General features: G+C 37.5%; 1 protein-coding gene and 1 pseudogene across 8 annotated transcripts in view; one reads left to right on the top strand and one right to left on the bottom strand.

The window, feature by feature from the left end:
* Positions 1–26,274, top strand: part of CCDC158 (coiled-coil domain containing 158) — a 108,842-nt gene that overhangs the window by 75,003 nt on the left and 7,565 nt on the right. For 4 of the 8 annotated variants that reach the window (XM_063705324.1, XM_019024964.4, XM_031010577.3 and 1 more), the window contains 6 exons: positions 12,722–12,879; positions 14,399–14,458; positions 15,486–15,545; positions 17,922–17,989; positions 20,872–21,030; positions 23,472–23,579. In XM_063705324.1, the coding sequence (XP_063561394.1) occupies positions 12,722–12,879; positions 14,399–14,458; positions 15,486–15,545; positions 17,922–17,989; positions 20,872–21,030; positions 23,472–23,579 (613 nt within the window). Of the gene's footprint in view, positions 1–12,721; positions 12,925–14,398; positions 14,459–15,485; positions 15,546–17,921; positions 17,990–20,871; positions 21,031–23,471; positions 23,580–26,274 lie in introns of those variants that run through there. The other 4 variants (XM_019024965.4, XM_063705325.1, XM_055384540.2 and 1 more) reach the window with 2 other exon arrangements.
* LOC115934307 (sorting nexin-5-like) lies at positions 1,203–6,038 on the bottom strand (annotated as a pseudogene).

Here is a 26,274-nt window from a genome sequence, read left to right as displayed (position 1 = left end):
CCACTTTTTGATGGAATTGTTTGTTTTTTTCTTGTAAATTTGTTGAAGTTTTTTGTAGATTCTGGATATTAGCCCTTTGTCAGATAGATAGATTGCAAAAATTTTCTCTCATTCTGTATGTTGCCTGTTCACTCTGATGATAGTTTCTTTTTTTTTTTTTTTTTTTTTTTGAGACGGAGTCTTGTTCTGTCACCAGGTTAGAGTGCAGTGACGTGATCTCTGCCCACTGCAACCTCCGCCTCCCAGGTTCAAGTGATTCTCCTGCCTCAGCCTCCTGAGTAGCTGGGACTACAGGCACGTACCACCATGCCCAGCTATTTTTTGTATTTTTAGTAGAAACACGGTTTCACCATGTTGGCCAGGATGGTCCCAATCTCTTGACCTTGTGATCCACCCAGCTTGGCCTCCCAAAGTGTTGGGATTACAGGCGTGAGCCACTGCGTCAGCCTAGTTTATTTTGCTGTGCAGAAGCTCTTTAGTTTAATTAGATCCCATTTGTCAATTTTGGCTTTTGTTGTCATTGCTTTTGGTGTTTTAGTCATGAAGTCTTTGCCCATGCCTATGTCCTGAATGGTATTGCCTAGGTTCTCTTCTAGGGTTTTTATGGTTTTAGGTCTTACGTTTAAGTCTTTAATCCATCTTGAGTTAATTTTTGTATAAGGTGTAAGGAAACAGTTTCAGTTTTTTGTATATGGCTAACCAGTTTTCCCAACACCATTTATTAAATAGGGAATCCTTTCCCCATTTCTTGTTTTTGTTGGGTTTGTCAAAGATCAGATGGTTGTAGATGTGTGGTGTTATTTCTGAAGCCTCTGTTCTGTTCCAGTGGTCTATATATCTGTTTTGGTATCAGTACCATGCTGTTTTGGTTACTGTAGCCTTGTTATATAGTTTGAAGTCAGGTAACATGATGCCTCCAGCTTTGTTCTTTTTGTTTAGGATTGTTTTGACCATATGGGCTCTTTTTTGGTTCCATATGAAATTTAAAGTAGTTTTTTCTAATTTTTGAAGAAAGTCAATGGTAGCTTGATGGGGATATCATTGAATCTACCAATTACTTTGGGCAGTATGGCCATTTTCACGATATTAATTCTTCCTATCCATGAGCATCAAATATTTTTCCATTTGTTTGTGTCCTCTTTTTTAAGATTTGTAGAAATCAAAATATTTATTCACATACTTTTAAACTAAAGTTAAAGCTAATAAATCTTCCATGGTAATGATTTAAGTGCAAGTGATGCTTGGCTTTCTTTCACATTCATTTCTTTTCTTCTGAGTGAAGGCATATCAGTTATTCTTGAACAAGTCAATACAGCTCTGCAAAAGGGAGTCATTGTTCCTGGCATGTTTTATTTCCAGTTCAGACATTTCAATGAGAATCTTTCTAAATGCTGCCACTCTCTTCGGTTTGAAATTTATCAGTTCTTCTTTTGCAGATTTGGAAAGCTGTTCAAATTTCGGGCAGCACTCCTGCTGGTGTGCCTCAGCCAATCTGACATCTTTGCTCTTTAACCGGGCGTTTTCCAGAGCTTTGTTTGAGTTCTCATAATCAATGAGGGCTTTGGTGTGTCTGTATAAGAGATCCTTAGCAGCTTCGATGTTGAGCATGTAGTATCGGAGGAGCTCTGTTAGCTTCAGATCTTCATCTGATGAAACTTGACCCTCTACTTTCCTAAGTTTGTCAAATAGCACAGCAACCTTCAATAGGTACTTTTTGATGACTGTGGGCTCTTCTAAAGCCAGGCTATGTAAGCAGGCTGCAGTGTGGATATAGACATCGGCAACATTTTTATGAGATCTGGTCATTTTGTCAGCTTTCACACAAGAATCTTTGATCCTATTGTAATAGTTAGTAAGGAAGTTCTTCTCTTGCTCAAAGAAGACATCTACCTCCCTAACTCCAGTAAAAAGGACTTCTTCAGCACTTTTCACCACGCTTTTGAAGAAGCCACCAAACATTTCTTTAGTGTTTTTCCACCTAACACTTAGGCTTCCAGTTCTTGTTTCATCTTGGCAAATTCTTCTTTGGTCATAGACCCTTCACCCTCTCCCAGTTTCTGCATCTTCTCTCGAGGACCATTGAAGTCGGGCTTCATAGCAGCAGGTGGAATAATAAGCCCAGCATAGTCTGTTGTTTCAATAAGAGTGTCATGTAGCCACACAAAGTCTTCATGTTGCCTTGTAACAGAAAACTCTGGGCTCTGAAACATGGGCAGTGTGGTCTTTGTGTGCACTGTAAATTTGACTTTATCTCTCTCACTGAGCACATCAGGTATGTCAACCTGAAGCGAGGGATCAACATTCAGGTCCAGAGATACAGATGTCAGCTATTCATCAGCTTCCCAGCTGGGGCACATCAGGCACTGGCTGCAGGACAAGCCTGCAGCTCTTGAGCTCCTGCCCACCAGTCTTCATAAACTCACTTTTGGTCCAAATTTCACTTACGACTCACTGTGGCACAAGACAATACCACCAGCAAAGCTGCCTCTTCAAAAGATTTAATGGCTTACATGTTTGTGTCCTCTCTTATTTCCTTGAGCAGTGGTTTGTAGCTTTCCTTGGAGAGGTCCCTCACATCCCTTGTTAGTTGTATTCCTAGGTAATTTATTCTCTTTGTAGCAATTATGAATGAGAGTTCACTCATGATTTGGCTCTCTGCTTGTCTATTACTGGTGTATAGGAATGCTTGTGATTTTTGCCCTTTGATTTTGTATCCTGAGACTTTGCTGAAGTTACTTATCAGCTTAAGGAGATTTTGGGCTGAGGCGATGGGGTTTTCTAAATATACAATCATGTCATCTGCAAACAGAGACAATTTCACTTCTTCTCTTCCTATTTGAATATCCTTTATTTCTTTCTCTTGCCTGATTGCCCTTGCCAGAACTTCCAATACTATGTTGAATAGGAGTGGTGAGAGAGGGCATCCTTGTCTTGTGCCAGTTTTCAAAGGGAATGCTTCCAGCTTTTGCCCATATTTTTTGTTGTTTTCTAAAGTCTTCTCTTTATGTAGCTTTCCGTTCTTTCATGGATACAACACTTTCTTGGTTTGTTTGTTTGTTTGTTTTGTTTTTTGAGATGGAGTCTCACTCTGTCACCCAGGCTGGAGTGCAGTTGCGCGATCTCGGCTCACTGTGACCTCCGTCTCCTGGGTTCAAGCAATTCTCATGCCTCAGTCTCCTGAGTAGCTGGGATTACAGGCACCCACCACCACACCTGGCTAATTTTTGTATTTTTAGTAGAGATGGGGTTTTGCCATGTTTGCCAGGCTGGTCTCAAGTGATCCGCCTGCCTCGGCCTCCCAAACTATTCGGATTACAAGCTTGAGCCACCATGTCCAGCCAATACTTTCTTGTTTCTCTTTAAGGATATTAACTTTGGTTTTTAAATAATTTTTTGTGTTACCTGAATTATTAATGTTTCTTGGAATTCATTGTTTTGTTTTTGTAGAGACTTTCTTTTAATGCTTGGTGACCCTTGGATGTCCATTCATATTTAAGACTGAGGCCCTAAAAAGCTATCCAAAGCTTTATATAAGGTTGTCAGGGCTTTTCAACTGGTAGATGGTTAGGTATTGCTTTTTTATTGAAGGACCCAAAAATTTTCTATAGGTCTTTATTCTTGGGCTGATCAGTTTCCCTAAAGAGGGATCTCATATTCCTGACTTATAGGTATAAATCTGTCAGAATTCTGTGACGTGAGTGGGAGAGGAAGTCTAGGGTAACTATTAACATATATCTATGCAGTCTCACTTAATACTTATATTTGACATTTGCAACCTTACTCCTGCTATACAAGATAGATATCTCTATGGAGTCCAAAGTCCTTTGGTTCAACCTTACCCAAAGATTAAGCCTCTAAATTCATTTAGGGGGAAAGAATGAGTAATCACCTGAGTATATGGAGACAGCTTCTGGGATTCTAACAGCTTCTCCTATAGACTTAGCCAGTCCTCCAATTTTGCTGCCCTGTTTCTTACCCTGGACTTTGAAATACATGAGACTTCCAATTCGTGAGCCTTCCGGGAACACTCAGAGGCATGGTAGCTTGCTTCACATTGGCAGCTTCTGTGCAGGTACTGTAAGTTTTAACTTTGTTTTGCTAAATTAATTATGAATTATCCATATGCCTGCCATCTCCCAAAATTTTGTTAGCATTACTAATCTATTATTATCTGTCCTTTCCTCTTTACCCTTCCTAATTCCTTTAGTGTCATTTTAGTGGGGCTTAGGATAGTACAGAAATTAATGCCAAGTTTATAAGCAGAATATTACTGTTTACATTGTTCTACATTGCCCCTTCGTTTATTATTTATCTTTATTTTAGTGTCTTTATTTTACAATTCTAATAATAGCTTAGATTTACTGAAAACTCCTTTGCCAGGCACAGTGCAAAGTACTTTGGAGATTAGTTCATTTCCCACAACTACTTAACATGAGGTAAGTGCTATTACTATACCTGTTTTACAGACAGGGGAACTGAGGCTTGAAGAAGCTAAGTGACTTACACATGGTTTACGCAGCAAAAAGACACTTGAGTCTGGGCACTGTGGTTAATGCTTGAAATTCCAACACTTTGTAGGGACTGAGGCTGGAGGGTTGCTTGAGACCAGGAGTTTGAGACCAGCCTGGGCAAAGTAGTGAGACCTCGTCTCTACAAAAAAAAAAAAAAAAATTATTCAGACATGTTGGCATTTGCTTGTAGTCCTAGTCAGGAGGCCGAGGCAGAAGGATTGCTTGAGTCCATGAGTACAAGGTTGCAGTGCCTGGGCAGCAGAGTAGGACTCTCTCTCAAAAAAATAATAATAATAGTAATAATTTCGGCAAGACTTATCCAGACAGCCTGAGTCCAGAACTTATGTCCTTAATTATTATACTGTACTGTTTCTCTACATTATACACCTGATTGATGTTTATAAAAATAATTTTAAGTTGATGATGTAAATAGATACCCTATATGAACTATTATTGTATTTCATTAGTCTTTGTGAATGAGGATCATACAGTTTTAAAGATTCAAAGGCAGTTGAAATTATCCAGGTGATTTTCTTGTGTTAAAAGTAAGAAAGTAGGAAAACCTGAAAAGTAATATTATGTGATTTGGCCCAAACTCAAACACCTAGAACATGTTATTACTGTATCTTTGTGTGTGTACACACATACACATATACATACATATACACGTATATATAACTGATAGTTTGATATAGGAGCATTTTAGATTAATATTTCAAATACTGGCTATTTTAACATAAGAAATAAAATATATCTAGGGTGATAGAATTGATTTTGGTTGTGTATCAGATTCTATTCCTATGCACTACAATTTGTTATTGCTGTGCTTGATCTTTGCCAATGAAATATACATGATGTGGGCAAGATTTTTAGCAATGCTTCATAACTTTTTTCCTGTTTCCTGTCCATCTATTCCTAATATATTATGTAAATGGTATACTTATATTCCATTTTTATTACAATGTTCTAAAAGGAATATAAATATAAGAGATGAGTTTGGGGCAGACATTCTCAAAATAGAATGGTTGAATTCAAGCTGAATGAGATCAAGCTGTTATTTTTAGCTTTTTCATTTATCTTCTATCTTTGGAGAATGGAGACAGAACTGGTTGAGGAGTACACTCTCCCTAGGCCTCACTTATCTTACATCATGACTGATGACTCATGTAATAGACTTAAGGCCTGTAATAGACTTAAGGCCATTAGAAAAAACAGTATTGGAGAAGATAGAAGTACATTAAAGATATAATTTATGAAAAATTTTAGAAACAAGTCTAACATAGAATGATTTCAGAGTCAATGTTTTCAGAGTCACAGTGTAATAGGAAACTAACCAAACCACAAAATAAACCTTAAGCTTAACAACTTAATGTATAAGCTTGTATTCTTCCCATAGCACAAAAAGCTGTACAAGTTTTACCCTGCAAATATATATGCCCTAGAAATAGCCTTAATGTGTCTCCTAAGGTAGCAGTTCCCAACCTTTTTGGCACCAGTGACCAGTTTCATGAAAGACAGTTTTTCCATGGAACAGGTTGAGGCGGGGGATGATTTTGGGACGATTTAAGTGCATTACATTTATTGTGCACTTTATTTCTATTATTATTACACTGTAATATATAATGAAATAATTATACAACTCACCATATTGTGGAATCAGTGGGGTCCCTGAGCTTGTTTTCCTGCAACTAGATGGTCCCATCTGGAGGTGATGGGAGACAGTGACACCCGAAGGGTGTTGCTTATGTCCAGTCTACTCCCTAATCTCATCTGGTTGCTGTCACTGCAGAAAACACTGCTTCACAAAGATAGGATGTTGGAAATGGAAGCAGGCTTTTCCACGCTTTTGTGGCCATCTCAGGATATTCTGCCTTGACTTTAATCCAGAATATAGGGAGATTTGAAGTTGTCTCAAACATACTTTTAATGCCACTGTCATTTGCAATCTCAAGAAGCTGATCCTCTTCTAGCATGGACAAAGCCAGTGCACCTGGTTTATTCACAAATGGGTGACGGATCCATTCCTTCCCAGTTTGGGGGCCTTTTGTGGTTGGGAAGTAATGCTTAAACTCTTTTGAAAGCTGAGATAGGTGATCATGCACTAGCTGGGAGAAAGGAGGCCCTGGCACAGCCTCTTTCAAAATCTCTGATAATTTTGACACATGTCAAAAATCCCAATGTTAACTCATTGCTCCCATAATTCCAGTTTGACTTTGAATGCAGCCCCTTTATCTGCCAACTTGAACATAGTTGCTGTTCTCCCCTGAAGTGATAGATTGAGTTTGTTGAGCAAGTTGAATATGTCACACAAGTAAGCAAGTTTTGTGACCCACTCTGTGTCACTGAAATGTGCTGCCAGTAGTGACTTTTTCTAAAAGAAATCTCTGGAGCGGCTCTCATAACCCAAAAACTCTGGTCAGTGATCTACCTTTAAAAAGCCATCTCACTTCTGTGTATAAGAGAAGACGTGTATGCTCTGGGTGTATCTCCTCGCAGAGCTGTGTGAAAAGATGAGTTAAAGGCATGTACTTTAGTGTGGTTAATAATTTTAATCACATCCTGCAAAACATTGTTAAGTTCAGGTGACATTTTTCAGCTAGCCAGCATCTCTCTATGGAAGACACAGTGCATAAACTCACATTCAAAATCGACCTCTTTGACCAGAGCAGTGAAACCAGAAAGCTGTCCAGTCATGGCAACCGCTCTGTGCATGCATATACCAACACAAAATGACCAGTTTCCCTGATATGTAAACATTCAAAGACTTGAATAGTTCTGCAGCTGTGGTGTTGGTTGGCAGTAAAAGCACACATAACATGTGCTCCTGCACATCCTCCTGAAAAATATATAGCACAAAACAAGCATTGTTGCCTTGTTGTTAACATCAATAGACTTGTCAATTTGGGTTGTGTACCATGGTGATTCATTAACCCTCTCTAACAATTGTGCCTCACTATTCTCTGCTATTTCATCTGTATGTCTAGTTACGGTGCTAGCCGAAAGAGGAACACATGTCACCTTTTGAACTGCAGCTTCTCCTAAAAGTTCACAACAAATGTATGTAGCAGCAGGCAGGATCAGCTCTTCACCAATAGTAAGGGGCTTCTTCACTTTCTCAATACAGTTAGCCACTAAGAATGATGCTCTCGGTGCAGACACATTTGACGAAGTGGTGACATTCAATAATTGCTTCTGTTCTTCGTGTTCACGGTTTTTTTTCTTTTGAAAAACTCCAAAGGCTTGTCTTTTAATGCATGGTCCTTTGTCTCCATGTGACAAAGCAGTTTTGAAGGTTTCATGGTTTCATTGGATAGCCGGTCACCACATATTATAAAAAGAGGGCTTCGAGAATTTGAATCGTCTATTGCAATGAACCTGTAATTTAAGTAGGACTCTTGGTATTTTCTTTTAAATGCAGCTTTCTTTTCAATGCAGCTTTCTTTTCGTTGGCAGTCTTAGAGCCTTCTGCTGTCTCATCATTGGGTCTTTCCCCCTTTTCAAAGAAGCTTTCCAGTGATGATTGTTTTTATCCATTTTGGCTAGGGTTCTCTTGTGGGCTTACCAAAACTGACTGAGATGAGTGTGCAGTGCAGGAAAGAGGTACAGGCAAAGTGGTAAATCAAATAATGGGCAGGACATACATGGACAAAAATCAGTGTCTAGTTCTGACTTAAACCCTGCCACCAGGTGCAGCTGTACAGTTGAAGTACATCAACTCACTTACCACTATAAAACCAGCCACCAGATGCAGCTTAATTGTTACTTGTCACATACTGATAGGGTTTTGATAAGTCTGTGAGCAGTTGATTTATTATGGTCTTTGTGCAGTCAACCCTCTCTGCTAATGTTTTTCATTTTGTTTTTGTTTTTTTGAGACGGAGTCTCTCTCTGTTGCTCAGGCTGGAATGCAGTGGCACGATCTTGGCCCACCACAATCTCTGCCTCCCAGGTTCAAGCGATTCTTCTGCCTCAGGCCCCCGAGTAGCTGGGACTACAGGCATACACGCTACCATGCCCAGCTAATTTTTGTATTTTTAGTAGAGACAGGGTTTTGCTATGTTGGCCAGGCTGGTCTCGAACTCCTGACCTCATGATCCGCCCATCTCGGCCTCCCAAAGTGCTGGGATTACAGGCGTGAGCCACTGGGCCCGGCTTTTGCTAATGTTAATCTGTATTTGCAGCCACTCCCCAGCACTAGCATCACTGCCTTAGCTCCACCTCAGATCATCAGGCATTAGATTCCCATAAGGAGTGTGCAACCTAGATCTCCTGCATGTGCAGTTCACAAGAGGGTTCACACTCCTATGAGAATCTAATGCTACCCCTGATCTGACAGGAGGCGGAGCTCAGGCGGTAATGTGAGTGACGGGGAGCAGCTATAAAGACAGATGAAGCTTCACTCACTCTCCCATCACTCACCTCCTGCTGTGTGGCCCCATTCCTCACAGACCATAGGCCAGTACCGGTCCAGGGTTTGGGGACCCTTGTTCTAAGGATCAAAGGACTCGGGTAGGGGAGAGCAGGATCCTTTGTTGGGCTCTGCTAACTTCAGGAAGAGCATGTGTTTATTTCTTTACAAGCCTGATAAGAGTTATATGAAACTATATTTTAGAACCATTTCCTAGCTATTTTCTTCTTTTTTTTTTTCTTGAGATGGAGTTTTGCTCTTGTTGCCCAGGCTGGAGTGCCATGGCACGATCTCGGCTCACTGCAACCTCTGCCTCCCGGGTTCAAGAGATCCTCCTGCTTCAGCCTCCTAAGTAGCTGGGATTACAGGCGTGCACTACCACATCCAGCTAATTGTTTGTATTTTTAGTAAAGACGGGGTTTCACCATGTTGGCCAGGCTGGTCTCGAGCTCCTGACCTAGGTGATCCACCCGCCTTGGCCTCCCGGAGTGCTAGGACTACAGGCATGAGCCACCACACCCAGCAGTGCTATTTTCTAATTTTAAAAAGTGTATTTTGCTCATTTTATAAATCAAGGTATATTTCCTATGAATTAACCAATGAAGTATTTAACATGAATTAATAAAACCATTATAAGCTATGCAAACATTAAAAAGAAAGATTGATAATTTTGACTAAATAAAATTTAAATCGGCCAGGCATGGTGGTTCACATGGGAGCACTTTGGGAGGCCGAGGCGGGCAGATTGCTTGAGCCCAGGAATTGGACACCAGCCTGGCCAACATGGCAAAACCCCATCTCTCCAAAAAATACAAAAAACCCAAAAATAGCCGGGTGTGGTGGCGTGCACCTATAGTCCCAGCTACTCAGGAGACTGAGGCAGAATGATCAATTGAGCCTGAGAGGTCAAGGCGGCAGTGATCCGTGATCGCATCACTGCACTCCAGTTTGGGTGAAAGAATGAGACTCTGTCTCAGAGGAAAAAAAAAGACATTTCTATTGTTGTAGTGAATACCCAAAAATACAAGGTATAGGACACAGAAGAGGAAGCTTATTAAGAACTTCTGGAAAAGACATAAGGATTCTCAGTTGACTGCCTGCTCAGTCTCAGTTGGCGTTATTGTGTGGCAACCAAAAAAGGTTTCAATGATAGCATCCAGATGAAGCAAGGGGGACAGTTCTCTGCTCTGCTCAGAATTTTCCTGAGAACATTTAGCTTGAGGTGTGTGTCGGGAAGTAAGGAGGGGGTGTATGAGTGTAGGATAAAATAAGTATCATTTTTACAAGGTTATGTTATGCTTGTTTCTTATGACCCTAGGTGTTAGAACTGTGACCAGGGTTGGAAGGTGTATGGGTATGGAGGGAAGCTTTTCTTTAAAAGATTTGAAGCTATACAAAAATTAAACTGCCTTCCTTGATCTTTGGTGATCAAGCAAAGGCCAGATAAGCATATTACTAGAATGCCATAGAGAGAATTCTTCATCACTTTTGATATGGGAGTTGGACTAGAACCAAATGATTTTCAGGACGCCTCCAGCCTTGATATTTTTGTGGTTTTATACCCAAGCGAAGTATGGGTTATATGTAATGGAATATATAAAGACAATGACGATCAAATCAAGTCCTTGCCTCTGTGGAGCTTACATTTTCATTGGAGGAGCAACACACATAGAAGTTTGAAAGGTAAGTATTGGGATAAAGTCAATAAAAGAATGTCATAGGACTGATTATAATTAATTTCTAAGTGAATGGTAAATTGAATGGTTTTTGTTTTTTTTTTTTTTTTTTTGAGACAGAGTCTCACTCTGTCCACCAGGCTGGAGTGCAGTGGCACAATCTCGGCTCACTGCAAGCTCCGCCTCCCAGGTTCATGCCATTCTCCTGCCTCAGCCTCCCGAGTAGCTGGGACTACAGGTGCCTGCCACCATGCCCGGCTAATTTTTTGTATTTTTAGTAGAGATGGGGTTTCACCATGTTAGCCAGGATGGTCTCAATCTCCTGACCTCGTGATCTGCCCGCCTTGCCCTCCCAAAGTGCTGGGATTACAGGTGTGAGCCACCACGCCCTGCCAATTGAATGCTTTTTCAAACCTCATGTCAGCCAGCACAGTGGCTCACACCTGTAATCCCAGCACTTTGGGAAACCAAGATGCGTGGATCGCCTGAGTCCAGGAGTTTGAGATCATCCAGGGCAACATGGCAGAACTCCATTCTACAAAAAAGTTAGCTGGTCATGGTGGTGCAGGCTTGTAGTCCTCAGCTACTGGGGGTGCTGAGGCAGGAGGATTGCTTGAGCCTGGGAGATGGAAGTTGCAGTAAACTGAGATCATGTCACTGCATTCCAGCCTAGGTGACAGGGTGGGACTCTGTCTCAAAAAACAAAACAAAACAAAAAAACCTTATGTATTGTAAAGCATCAGTCACTCTCAAAGAACCTAGGTGCCACAATGACAGGGGAGAACAACATATTTATATATGTTTATGGGTTTTACATTGCTCACTTATAATAAATGTCAATGGCTCAAAAATTTTAACAATAATTGCCAAAGCTTATTTGATAAACTTTCTGGTGGGCAGAAGATGGGAAGATAAGAAGTCCAGGTTATAACTAAGGTGAGTGAATATTGCCATAGGATAAGTTTTTCTTTATTAACTTTATGAGGTTTTATTCCATATTGGGTATTATGCATATTAGCGTGAGGGCAAGAACAAAACCAGTGTTTCATAAAATTGGATCATCTTTTTAGAGACAAATGTTTTTATTCACAATTGACAAAGTGATTCACATCCTTATATTTTTAAGCAAATGAAGTCAAATTTAATAATTGAGTGGAGTCTAATTTATGAAACTTTAGACTGACTCATCATGACAATTTCCAGGTAAGATAGCCATCAGTAAACTGGAAAGACATACTTAGCACACATTCAGTGAGTTGGAACTCTCATATCTTCAGCTGGATATTATATTGGTTTATTAGTGGAGTTGAGAAGAGGAGAATATGAGAATTATATTATACCAGTAACATCAGCTCTTCATTGGCATAAACCCTAGGAAACTAAAGCCCAGTGAATAAAAAATCTGCAGTGTTCATCCCTCAGCAGCCAATCTGTGTGACAGGTGTAACTTTTCAGTGGGATGGACTCCTTCAGCTAGAATAGCTCAAGGATAGCCTGAGTCTACCTGCTCACCAGTGCACTCTGATCATTTGGTTTCCCCTCTTGATGTGCCTATTGAAAATGTCAGTATTCCTTCTTATATTATAAATATTTATTGGGGTACACTATCAATCTGAAAATCTCATATTATTCTTAAACACCAACTAACACAGTTTGAAAATATTGGATGTTTCTTTCCTCATCAGCAAGATGTGGGGAGTAGATTAACTCATCTCTAAAGAGCTCCTTAATTCTCAGGTTTTGTTGCTTTATCAAATTAGTTTAGCTTTAAACAAAGTATTGAAAGTTATTTTGTCCAGGTGTACTTGAAAATATTTAATGACATAGTAAGGATGTTCATACTACATTGTTAAAATTTTAAAACAAAAGTAGTTTAAAAATAAATGTAAGTAGTTTGGCCCCATATGTGTATATGTGTCCGTGCACATATAAATTAGATATAGTACTCTATTGATTATTTCCTGGTTATTATTGATTATCTCTGTGTAATAAGTTTGTGGGTGATTTTTTTGTTTTCCTCTTCTTGCTTTTCCATAATTTGTGTTTACCAGTTGCATTAATTTTGTGATAGGAAATAGCATAGAAATCTGAAAAAATAAGTGTCTTTGTAAATTGTTTTAACTCAGCACTCTACAAAAGCTAACACACTGAAGGAAGATCCAACAAGGGACCTGAAACAGCTTCTCCAAGAGTTGAGAAGCGTGATCAATGAGGAGCCAGCTGTGTCTCTGAGCAAGACAGAGGAAGATGGAAGAACATCTCTGGGAGCCTTGTATGTGGCTGTGTAAGGCTGTGTGCACACAGAATGGGAAAGCTCATCTCTTGAATGGTTTGCCATTGAGTTATTCACATGTTACTCTCTGGGAGGGTGAGGTTTAAATGACTTTAAAAGGTATCTGAAGTTACTACCACCAAAAATAATATGAAAATGGAGGAGTTAAGCAAATGTAAAACAACTTGACACTAAGAGAAAACAATACAGTCATTCTATTCAGAAAATACCCAGTGCAAGGTGTCACCCAAAGTTATGTTTGTAAATTTTAATTCTCAAAAGATTTTATATCCGTAATCTTATTGATTGAGACAAGGCAGAGCAGGGTTTATTCATCCCATTTTGTGAATGAGAAAAACACATCTCAAAAGGTCGAAGTGTCTGCAGCCACAAGTTCAATGGTGGAGATAAAACTAGAACCTTGAGAACTATATACTCTCCAAGTAGGAGATAATAGGAAATACTTCGTTTTCTCTGTATTCATGCCAATGACTTGATTTGATTATATCATATTAGTAAAAGATTAGATCCAAAAAGAATTCAGCCAGTTCACCAGCCCTTCTTTGCACATAGCTACAGACATCAATGGGAGTCTCCTATTCTTTCAGAGAGTGGGTTTTACTTTTTTGTGTTATCATTTAGCTTAGCTTATCTTAAAGCATTTTAATATGGTATATATATTTTAGTGTTATAATAGCCCATTATTGTAATATTCATTTTCCGATTATATGACAAATACCTAAAAGTAATACTTCCTGAAATAATACCTATATATAAATAATCTCCAGTTTCTTATGATGTCCAATTCGTATTTACCTGAGGTAGCAAAATATTAGCTGAGTTTATCTAATTGTTAATTATTAGTAATAATAGTAAAACATTAGTAACAGTCCAGTTACCTTAGCATAACATTACATTATCCGAAGCACATAATGTCAGAACTGTCCCACTAGCCACTCCAACGAACATTTTCATTTTCAGAGCACTTTCATTTTTGTCATAACTATAATATGCCTTCCAAACCAGGGCAGTATTATTACACTTATTTGACAGATTTGTAAACTTAGGCATAGATTGACATGCCTCCTCCTATGAAGCAGAGGAAAAGCCAGAAGTAAATGTTACAGACCCTTGCTCCCAGCACTGATTATTCTGAGGGATTACCAGGACTTCCCTGATCAGCTTCCACCACTCCAGCCACTAATGATGGGCTTGGACGCTATTGGACTGTATTGAACGTGAATATATTTGATCCCTACCTTTAGAGAGTTTATGTTAATTTGCTATAATCCTATAAATGACCTTGTCACTAAAGCCTAAACTCAGCGTAAAGCTTTTAAGAATTCATGGGAGGAAAGCATTTCTCTGTCGATGAACTCCAGAGCCCTTTGCAAAATTTGCTTGGAGGCCTAAAATCTACAGCTGTCACTAAAAGAAAAATTGAATATATGTAAGCAATTGATTAGTCTAAAAAAGACATGGATGAAATTGTGCTTTATATGATTAACTGAGAGTTATATTTTCTATACAGAGAGGATAGGGTAAGAGATTGCATTACTGAATCCAGCCTGAGATCAGACATGTGCCGTAGGTAAGAAGAATCTGAGATTCTGAATCAAATTAATTGTCCAAATATTTTATATGTGGCCTTGTAATTTGAGAAGTCTGTTTGGACATAAGTTTACATGACACTTAATGGGCATATTGGGTTCGTTGTTTAACTGACTTTAAGAAAGATTTCAGTGAAATGTACTGAAGTAATTTAGTTTCTAGAAATCAACTCAATAGACATTTTTTCTTTAAAATTTGCTGATGTTTATCCATATGAAGCTATTATTATGGTATGCCATATCAAAAATGGAAGACTTTTTCTACATTTACACATATTTACAATGGCTTACATAACTTTTGAGAAAAGGATGATTCAGAAGGAAACTGTAAAAACTTCAATTTAGGACTATAAGCACCTTACTGAAAACCATCCTATTTTCATCAATAATTGAATAGCTGAATTCTTAAATGAAAAATTTTAAAAGCACAAAGAAATGAAATCCATAACTCCAAATAAGACCATAATCAAAGACAGCTTTCAAAAATTGACTTTAGCCAAAAAAGAAAAAAGGCTAATGTTAATTCATTATTTATCGTACTTTAAGACACTATAGCTATTACTTGAAAATCTTCAGTAGCTCCTCACTGCCTACTGCATTAAGTACATGTCCCTCAGTCTGACATTGAAGAATCTCCCAGAGTGGTCACACGAATCTCTCTTGTGACCACTCTGCTTTCACTCCTGTACTATCCTCTAATCAAACCAGACTCCTCCTGATTCCCAAAAGTTCATTTATTTTTGTCTTCAAGCTTTTTCTTCATCTGTTTCCTCCACCTGGAAGAGCCAATGCCCCATTCTCACTCTTTTGAATCCATATCTATCTAAAAGTAATGTTGAGAGAAGCAATTTTATCGTTAAGTTAATGTTTATGATTTATTTATCCAGCTGTCAGATGATACCGTTTCACCCTACATAAGAATACATTATTTTTCTCACAAACTTTTGTTATATTGGTAAGGAAATAACATTATTTAAACTGTGATTTCTCCCATCCCTCTACCAACAGAAGCAACAACTCGTTGAGGGACTCCACTGAAGGAAGCAAATCAAGTGAAACTCTTAGTAGGTAGGAAATACCAGCCCCCATTTTCAAAATGTCCCTTTTACGACTGTTCATTATTAATTCAAAAGATCTTTAACTGTCTGTAATGTGCCATGCACTGCAGTAGACCCTTAGAATATAGTGAGCAAGACAGATATGGGCTCTGTCCTCAAGTTGCTTACAATCGTGAAGTCTGTCTTTTGACGGACTGCCTGGAAAAACTTATTTTTGTCTTTTCTGTTTTCACCACCTAAATAGACAGAGATATCCGAACCCTCTATATATATTAACAATTATGAATGTGAATTCTACTGTTAAGATCTAGTTAGAATAGGGGCTAATTCATTGCTGTATCTTCAGCACCAAGCATAATGACTGCCACCTAGTAGCCATTCAGTAAATATTTGTTTAGTGAATGGATTAAGATAGTATTATAAATATTTTCATACTGTCTCTGCTGCCTGATCAAAATACAGTGAATTTGAATCTTTTTAAACACAGTTGTCCCTTGGTATCCATGGGGGATTTGTTCCAGGACCCCTGCAGAGACTAAAATTTACAGATGCTCAAGTCCCTTATATAAAATGGCATAGTATTTGCATATGACCTACACACATCTTCCCATATTCTTTAAACCATTCTTAGATTACTTATAATACCTAATATAATGTAAATGCTATGTAAATAGTTGTTATATTGTATAGTTTAGGGAACAATGACAAGAAAAAAGGCCTGTACGTGTTCAGTATAGATGCAACCATCTTTTTTTTCCCCAAGTATTTTCAATTCACATTTGGTTGAATCTGTGATTGCAGAACCCATGGATGCAGACTAGCCAAGTGTAAATCTTTCTTGTAGCCTAAAAGAAATGTTGTTTTTATTTCCTTCTCACCTGGGTATATGATACTACATCATACCTATTAATAACCACAACTATCAACTGCATATGTTTTATTCTTATATTTTTATTCTTAATAAAAATTCTTATCTTCCAGTTGATTTAGACTTGTCTCATTAGTCTAATCTCATGTATGAGGGAAACATTATTTTCCCTTAGAAATGAAGACTCAGATTGCATAGCAACTTGTCAAAGTCATACTGCTTGAAAACAGTGGAGCTCAGGTTTGAACTCAGGTTTAGCTGGCTCCTGAGCCCGTGTTTATGACCACTGCTTACTGCCTCTGAGTACCCACACTGAGCTACTGGGGATGGAGCCCAGTCCTAGGCATGGGACAAATAGAAGCTGCTTCCCTGAGATAATTAAAGCTCTGCAGTAGAATTTCTTCATGACTAGAAAAATCTGCTTCCTTCAGCAATGAAAGTACTGTAATACTTCTTTATTCTGAAATTATGAAAAATAACTTTTTCTTTATTATGAAAAATAACTATATGCTCCAAAACATCATTGAGAAAACATGTTTTACATTTCAGTAACTGGGTTAAGAAAATACAGCTAGATTCTCATATCTGCGTATGCATTTAATCTGTTGTGATTAAATGTGCATCAGCTATCATGGAGCTTCTGGGGAACTCCACTGTACACTTGTGAGAGACTGAAAGTTATAAAGCAAATAACAACCTGATATCATAATGAAAGTAGTTTTGACCTCACAAACCTCCTGAAAGGGAACCACTTTGAGAACTGCTGCCATAATATTCTCATATTGGTACCCAACTCACAGAGAACTGTGTAGTTTATTTCAACTTATATGTCTTATAGTTTTGTACACTGATACTACTAATGTTATGAGTTGTTGTTGTCATTGTCATTTATTTATTTATTTGAGACAGAGTCTCTCCCTGTCGCCCAGGCTGGAGTGCAATGGCATGATCTCGGCTCACTGCAAGCTCTGCCTCCTAGGTTCACGCCATTCTCCTGCCTCAGCCTCCTGAGTAGCTGGGACTGCAGGTTCCCGCCACCTCGCCCGGCTAATTTTTTGTATTTTTAGTAGAGACGGGGTTTCACCGTGTTGGCCAAATGGTCTCTATCTCTTGACCTCATGATCCACCTGCCTCAGCCTCCAAAAGTGCTGGGATTACAGGGGTGAGCCACCACACCCGACCTAATTTCTTTATTTTTAAATGAGTCATTAAGATTGCATCTCTTAGAATCCATGAACAGATGATGTGGATTTTATAGCTATTAGTATGCAAAAATGGATTTTCTAATGAAGATTATATATTTTCATTCTGTAAAATGTTCATGGATTCTGAATACAAAAAGATAATGCAACTTTGAACCTACCTCTTAGAGTATTTTAGGACTTTAGGGTTATGATTGCCATCTTGAGGTTATATTTTAAACCATCACATTTGCCTGTGTTCACTTGCTTCTATCTATGAATCTTAGTACTGTGTTTGTGAAATGGAATGCTTGCATTACCATTCTTATGCTTCCAGAGAGCCAGTCACATTACACGCAGGAGACATGGAAGATCCCTCTGGTTGCTTCACATTCACATCTGCAGGTGAGTTTCCAATGAAAGCACAGAAATAGGCCCTACAATGTCTCCCCATTTCCACGAGGGTAAAAGCCAAAGTCATTGCAGTATCTTCCAAGTCCTTTTTAACTCTCTGGCCTCATTTCCTGCTACTCCCTCTTTCATGCATTCTGTTTTATCCACTCTCAAACTGTTCCTTGAACATGTCAGGCAGCTTCCATGTTAGGGCTTTTATGCCCTGTTCCCTTATGTTGCTAAAACCTCAGCTCCTTTAAAGCCTTTGCCCAGGTGTCACTTTCCCAGTGGGACTTAATTGTCATCACCTCATTTAAAGATCACAACCAGCCAGGTGTGATGGCTCATGCCTGTTATTCCAGCACTTTGGGAAGCCAAGGTGAGTGGATTGCTTGAGCCTAGGAGTTCAAGACCAGTCTGGGCAACATGGCGAAACCCTGTCTCTAAAAGTAAATTAAAATAAAATAAAAATCACGATTTTCCCACACTTCCAGTGCTCCTTCTTCCTTTTATCAGTTACTCTTAGCATCTTCTCACATACTGTGTCACCCCTGTGAGACAAGAGCTGTGCAAGGGCAGATGTCTTTAGCCATTTGGTTCCTGGATATATCCCAGGTGCCTGAAGCCTTCCTGGCACATAGCAGGTGCTGAATAAATATTTATTGAATAGACAAAAGGAAAAGCAGAAGAATCAAGATGGACAGCTCTCCATAAAATTTCCAAAGAATTATAGATAAGATGATCTCCATTAAAAATTAAAAAGCTCCAGAAAGAAGAGATTGAAAGTCAACACAATTTGTTGGTAAGCAAAGTGGCATAACTCAGACTAGAAATGGAAGAGAAAGATTTAAAACATCACAGGAAAAAGCTTTAGAAAATGAAAAATAAAATAGATGTGACTGAAATTATAGCCATGGAGAAAATTACACAAAAGGAATTTTTAAAAATAAGGACCAAAAATAATTATACAGAATATGTTAGATTTGGAAGGCAAAGGCAAACCAACAGACACGTAATTGGTCTTCCTATGGAAGAGAACAAAATAAATGAGAAAGAATGAAACTGTGATGATGATTATTCAACAAAAATGTAGTTATAAATCTGGACTGTAAATTGTAAATAGAGAAAATTGAGGTAAGGTAAAAAGAGATGAGAGAAAGGTAAATTTTCATTGTTTTTCTTAGTGTCAATATACAGTCATGTGCTGCGTAATGTTTTGGTCAATGACCATGTCATATACAACAGAGGTCCCATAAGATTATAATAGAGCTGAAAAATTCCTGATACCTGGTGATGTTGTAGCTATCATAATGTCATACCACAGTGTGTTACCTTTTCTATATTTGGACATATTTAGATAAATAAATACTTACCATTATGTTACAGTTGCCTACAGTATTCAGTACAGTAACATGCTCTACAGGTTTGTAGCCTAGAAGCAATAAGCTATACCATATAGCCTGTATACCATCTAGGTTTGTGAAAGTATACTCTATGATGGTTGCACAATGACAAAATTAACTAACAACGCAATTCTCAGAACATATCCCCATTGTTAATTGTAACTATATTTATAATCCAAATGTAATATTCTTAAGTAAAATAATTGCAAATTCTTAATTTTTAAATAATCTTTGGCTTGGGGAAGATCTTTCAGGAACTAATATTTTGAAGAAAAGAACATTTATGTGAAGTTAATTCCTTCAGGTTTACTTCGTTTATATGTTTTTTACTATTATTTCAGTGATTACTCAGGACAGTAAAACATTTATCCTTGCCTTATTATATTGATATAAATGAATGCTTTTACCTTTTCTCATACATTGGCAGTACCTTAGAATATGTTAACTGCCTTCACTGTCCTTCCAACTTTCATACAATTGTCATATTTTAATTAAAAATATGAATTATAAAAATATGAATACCACATTTAATTATTTGTATTGTTTTGTACAGTTAATATTCATTTAGATATACCCACATATTTACACTTAACTTTCTGGTATCATTTTACTTATGCCTTTAAAGCTTCTTTTAATGTAAATCTGCTGGTGATAAATTCTCTCCATTTTTGCTTTTCTGAAATTGTGTTTATTTCATCCTAATTTTTGAAGAATATTTTTGCTGAGTATAGAATTCTAGATTGGCATTTTTTTCTTCACTTTGAAGATATCACTTTCCATTGTTTTCTAGCTTTCATTGTTTCTACTAAGAAGTCAGCTGTAAGTTTAATTATTGCTTATTTAAATATAGTCTGTTCCTTTTTTCCCCTTTTGCTTTAAGATTGTTTTTGTTTTTGATTGGTTTGTTTTAGCAGTTTTTATTCATTTGTGCAGATATGATTTTTTTATGCAGATAAGAAGAATTCACTTGCAGTTTGAAGTAATGCTGCTTGAATCTATGGAAGTCTATGCCTGATAAGCCCATTATCTGGACCCTATAGATCTATGTCGTTATTTATATTTTTTTCTTCTTGATTTTCTGCCATATCACCTTGTCTCTTTATATGCCTGGTTATTTTTATTGTATGACATATTATATATGAAAAGTTGTACAGATGATTTCATGCTATGAATGAGATTACCTTCCTCTAGCGAGCATTCATGCTTGCATTTGGTAGACAACTAAGGCATCCAGGTCAATTTAATCACATTAGAAAGAGGATTTGAAGCTAGACCTCAGGATCCCAAGGGCAGGTCTAGTTTCTGTTCACCCTTATTCCTAAGGTGTAACCCTTTTCAGTTCCAACCCCAAATCTTGGGTATTTAGAAGAATGTCCCCCTGTCCCTCCACCATTGGGAACATTTTCTCATGAAAGCTTGACTTTTTGAGAGGTGCAGTTTACTATTTTTAATTAATTCTGTCCTTTTACTTTTATTCTTGCAAACTTTTAGCAAGTCCATCTGTGAAAAACTCAGCTTCTCGTTCATTCAATTCTTCTCCTAAGAAGTCTCCAGTGCACTCACTCCTAACTAGTTCAGTTGAAGGTTCAATAGGTTCCACATCACAATATAGATCTGCCAAACCTATTCATTCATCTGATTCTGTTAAAGGTAAGAAAGATCTGATATCATTGATGTGATTAATTGATTTCCTACACTGCTGAACTGTAAGTTCTTTTTACTCAGAATTAAGGTTTTGCATGCTGCTCTTATGTGTAAGCTCTAACTGATTCTGTGTAATTTAAACAGGTCTTTTTTAAATAGAACAGCTATTGTGTACCATGCAAGCCTTAGCAAATGTACATAGATATTATATGTAAACATTATCTCTCTTTTTCTCTAAATGAATAATGAGCATTTTTGCCTCTATTTTATTAAAAGATTTTAGATCCTCTTTTAAATGCTGTGAACTACTTTTCTTTCTTATTTACATTCTTTGAAATCATAGCTCTTATTCAGTCTCTGCCTTAGTGAGTATAAGTGCGTACCATACAAACTTTTCAAAATTTTCTCATTTTTAATATTTTAAGTTAGTTTGTTATTTGATAAGACAAATGAGAAAAAAATGTTTGATTTAGAATAAATGCCTGGTAAATAAGTGAGAGTTAAATATTATGTGTTGAATGAACTTGAAATATTTCTCATCATGTATGACAGTGACCGAACAACCCCAGTGTTCTATGACATCATTCCCTTTTGTAAGAGATAAACTAGACAAAGTTGTATTATCATCAAGTTATTTCTTAGTCTTTTGAAATTCTATAGCTTACACATTTCTAGATCCTAAAAAATACCTAATCACATGTTAGTACATTTTTTACATGTTTTTTTCTGTACTTGTGTCCTCTTTCATCTCTTATGTTTCTAAGCTATTCATTTACTATCTTCTTCAATTTTAACTGTGAAATTACTTTCCTGTTCTGTGGTGGGCAAGTGTGTGCAAACCTACCCACAAAGACTGAGGAAGCTGGGAGGCTGAAGAAAGAGACTGACAAATCCAATTTCTCAGAAAGAAACATTTAATAGGGACTTAAGATTGGAGCCATGTCTGTGTCTCTGCAGCAGTGAAACAAGGTGGTGGATCCTTGTACCACTATCCCTGCAGACGCAGGGCCTCTATACCATAGGTAAAGGGTATACATGCCTCAGAAAGGATGAACAGGACAATTGCTTAAGGGTAGAATTTATGGCAGGTACTTGCTACCTACCGTACAAGGAAACTGGAAATCTTGGATGCCTTCCTGGAACTGGGATTAATCAGAAGTCAACTTGGCAGATTAGCATCCAAGATGGAGTTGCTTCGGCCTCCATGTTACCTTTTAAAGCTGTGGTTATTGCAGGAATAGAGCAAAGCTGCTTGACACTTTATTATTAATTTTTGTTACATAAAGGCATGGCATTTTCTTCTCACCCCCAACCCCCCGCTTATTGTCAGATACTCATCAAACCTATATTTTATATTATTTATGTTAAAAACTTCTGGCTGGGTGCTGTGGCTCATGTCTGTAATCCCAACACTTGGGAAGGCTGAGGTGGGTGGATCACCTGAGGTCAGGAGTTCAACACCAGCCTAACCAACATGGAGAAACCCCATCTCTATTAAAAATACAAAATCAGCCGGGCGTGGTGGCACATGCCTGTAATCCCAGCTACTCGGGAGGCTGAGGCAGGAGAATCGCTTGAACCCGGGAGGCAGAGGTTGCGATGAGCTGAGATCCCGCGATTGCACTCCAGCCTGGGCAACAATTCTGTCTCAAAAAAAAAAGAAACTCTCCAAGAAACTGTTTCTCATTCTCTTAAACTGAAGTAATTCCTAGATAATTGCCTTGAATGCTGTAATGAAAAGGGTATTTTTTGATAAGAAAATTAACCATTAAAAATATTGTCAAATTTATACAGCTAGGCAGGGATTAAGATCAAAATTTAAATCTTCAGATTGTCAATTAAGTACTTTTAGAGGTTGACAAAACAGCATACTGGTAAGAGAATAGCTTACATGCTCCTAGGCCTTCTTTAGTTGCCACTGCCAAATTTCTTCTAGGTTCAGTGTGATCATGTTGGCATCCATGCCACCCTCTGCCATCATACAATACCATTCTCATTAGGTGACAGAACTAACGTGGGCACTGGCCTCACACACCTTGAAAATGGTGCAGTTTCTATATTAGATCATACTCCCTCAAACCCCAAGTTAATCGAACTACTCAGGCTTGGTACGAAAAGCTGTCATTTATAATGCAGAATGCATCATTAAACCTGAAGTGTTCTTTTCACCCATCTTATTTAATATTATGTAGCTAAATAATGATACATCGGATTGGTTTGAACAAAATCAAATAGGCTAGCATTGCAATATTTAGATAAAACTCATTTTTCTCTCTTTTAAAATCATGTTTTAGAGTTTCCTTTAAGTGTTATAGCTCTTTTAAAATTTGTCATGAAAAAAAGTTCCCTTTATTTTAAAGAAAAATTGTTTAGCCTTTAATTCAAAGATTTCTAAAAGGAAATGTTGAGTAGACTTTTAATATCACATCTAAGCAATTTTCTAATAGATTCACAGTCTCCGCCAATAGAAACAACAGGAAAAACATGCAGGAAGCTTCAGAACAGACTAGAAAGCTTGCAAACTCTGGTAGAAGATTTACAGCTGAAGAACCAAGGTACAGTGTATGTTTTTGGAGAGATCTTCCTCGCTCATGAGAATGTTCACCTTCTTTTCAGATTAAGCCTCCTGTCTATAGACCTGCTGAAAGGGTATTGAATTAACAACTGTAAACTGAAGTCTAAATATAAGGGTCTTAACCATTAATAGCCCCTGGATTAGTTGTGTGACCATGGGCAGGTCGCTCTTGCCCTGCTATACTCTCTTATCTAATGGGGATGACAATCCTGCCGGCCATCCCTCAGGAGGAGTGGTTTTGAGATTCTGAGTGGTTTTTCACATGGGACTTTCCCACACACCGTCTTTCTTGTTGCTATTAGGTCTGTAGATAAGCATTTATACAATAATAGCCAAGAAAAGAGTATAGTCAATAGCAAGAAAGCAAAATAATGGTATTTATCTTTACACAGGATTTAAATTAGCATAGCACTATAAGACACTATGCCACCCAACGAATCACAAAATAAAAAGAATCCACTTCTAAAAATGCTAAAACTATTTGAATAAGAAACTGTTCTAATCTGCAGATGACCAGCAGCTTTTTGGGCATAAGTTCTAAGTACCATGAATATGGGGGAGCCCTCATGGTTCATGCTTTTATAACCCGCCTTCATGAATCCAGGAGCCTTTATCAGAGAGAAATGAATTTTGAAGTACATTTTTTATGCCATCTTTTCTATCCCTAGAAAACAATAAATTGCTGGGTAAAGGAAAATACTATTCTAAGAACGAATCTTCATAAAATAAACTTAACCTTATTAATAATAATAGTTGCTATTAACACTTAATTGAGCACTTCCCAACTGTGTGCCAGGCCTTGTACTCAGAGCTTCACTTACGTTTTCTTCATGTGATTTTCACAACGACATTGGGAAATGGATACTGTTATTACAGCATTTGAAAATGAGGAAACTGAAGATAAAAGAACAGTCAATAAATTCCAAGTCACAGTGAAGAGTAGATCGGGGACTTGGCCTCTGCAATTTCTGACTCCAAAATCCACATGTTTTTAATATAGTAAGGCTTTAGCAAATTGTTGTTGAAGAAAATTCCAAGTCCCTGTGATAACCCAAGACCCCTATGTATATGAACATTAGGAAAAACATTTGGTTTTAAGTTTATTGTGGATTTGTGGGGTTTTAGCATTCTTTTAAAAATTTCAATAGTTTGGGGGGAACGTGTGGTGTTTAGTTACAGGGAAAAGTTCTTTAGTGGTGATTTCTGAGATTTTGGTGCACCCATCACCCAAGCAGTATATGATGTATCTTTTTCCCCCACCCACCTCCCACCCTTCCCCCAAGTCCTCAACGTCCATCGTATTATTCTTATGCCTTTGCGTCCTCATAGCTTAGCTCCCACATATAATGAGAACATACAATGTTTGTTTTTCTTTTCCTGAGTTACTTCATTTAAAATAATGGTCTCCAACTCCATGCAGGTTGCTACAAATGCCATTATTTTATTCCTTTTTATGGCTGAGTAGTATTACATGGTGTGTATATATATACATATATATATTTATTACATATAATATATATATTTATTATATATAATATATATATTTACATATATATGTGTACACACCATGTAAATATATCATATATATATACACACCATGTAAATATATATATATATAAATATACATGGTATATATATGGGGGAAGAATGGGAGGTGGCTGAGGTGTGTGCATATATATATAATATAATATAACATATTATATTATATATATATATATACACCATGTAATAGTCTCTCTCTATATATAGATAGATCGATATAATTTTCTTTATCCACTAGTTGGTTGGTGAGCATTTAGGCTGGTTCCATATTTTTGCGATTGTGAATTTTGTTGCTATAAACATGCGTGTGCAAGTGTCCTTTACATATAATGACTTCTTTTCCTCCAGTAGTGGGATTACTGCATCAAATGGTAGTTCTACTTTTAGTTGTTTAAGAAATCTCTGTACTGCTTTCCATAGTTGTTGTACTAGTTTACAGTGTAAAAGTGTTCCCTTTTTACCACATCCACACCAACATCTGTTGGTCATATTTTTAACTTATGTCATATTTTTAAATTATGGTCATTCTTGCAGGAGTAGGTAGTATCATACTGTTGTTTTGATTTGCATTTCCCTGATCATTAGTGATGTTGAGCATTTCTTCATATGTTTGTTGACCATTTGTGTATCTTCTTTTGAGAATTGTCTATTCATGTCCTTAGCCGACTTTTTAATGGGATTATTTGTTTTTTTCTTGCTGATTTGATTGAGTTCCTTGTAGATTCTGGATATTAGTCCTTTGTCAGATGCACAGTTTGCAAATATTTTCTTCCACTCTGTGGGTTGTCTGTTTACTCTGCTGCTTATTTCTTTTGCTATGCAGAAGCTTTTTAATTTAACTAGGTCCCATCTATTTATCTTTGTGTTTGTTGCATTTGCTTTTGGGTTCTTGGTCATGAACTCTTGTCTAACCCAATGTCTACAAGAGTTTTTCTGATGTTATCGTCTAGAATTTTTGTGGTTTCAGGTCTTAGGTTTAGGTCTTTGATCCATCTTGAGTTGAAGTTTCATTCTTCTACATGCCACTTGCCAATTATTCCAGCACCATTTGTTAAATAGGGTGTCCTTTCCCCACTTTATGTTTTTGTTTGCATTGTTGAAGATCAGTTGGCTGTAAATATTTGGCTTTCTTC

The sequence above is a fragment of the Gorilla gorilla genome, chromosome 3, assembly GCF_029281585.2.
Source record: "Gorilla gorilla gorilla isolate KB3781 chromosome 3, NHGRI_mGorGor1-v2.1_pri, whole genome shotgun sequence".
NCBI lineage: Eukaryota > Metazoa > Chordata > Mammalia > Primates > Hominidae > Gorilla > Gorilla gorilla.
This window is presented reverse-complemented; position numbering and strand designations above follow the sequence as displayed.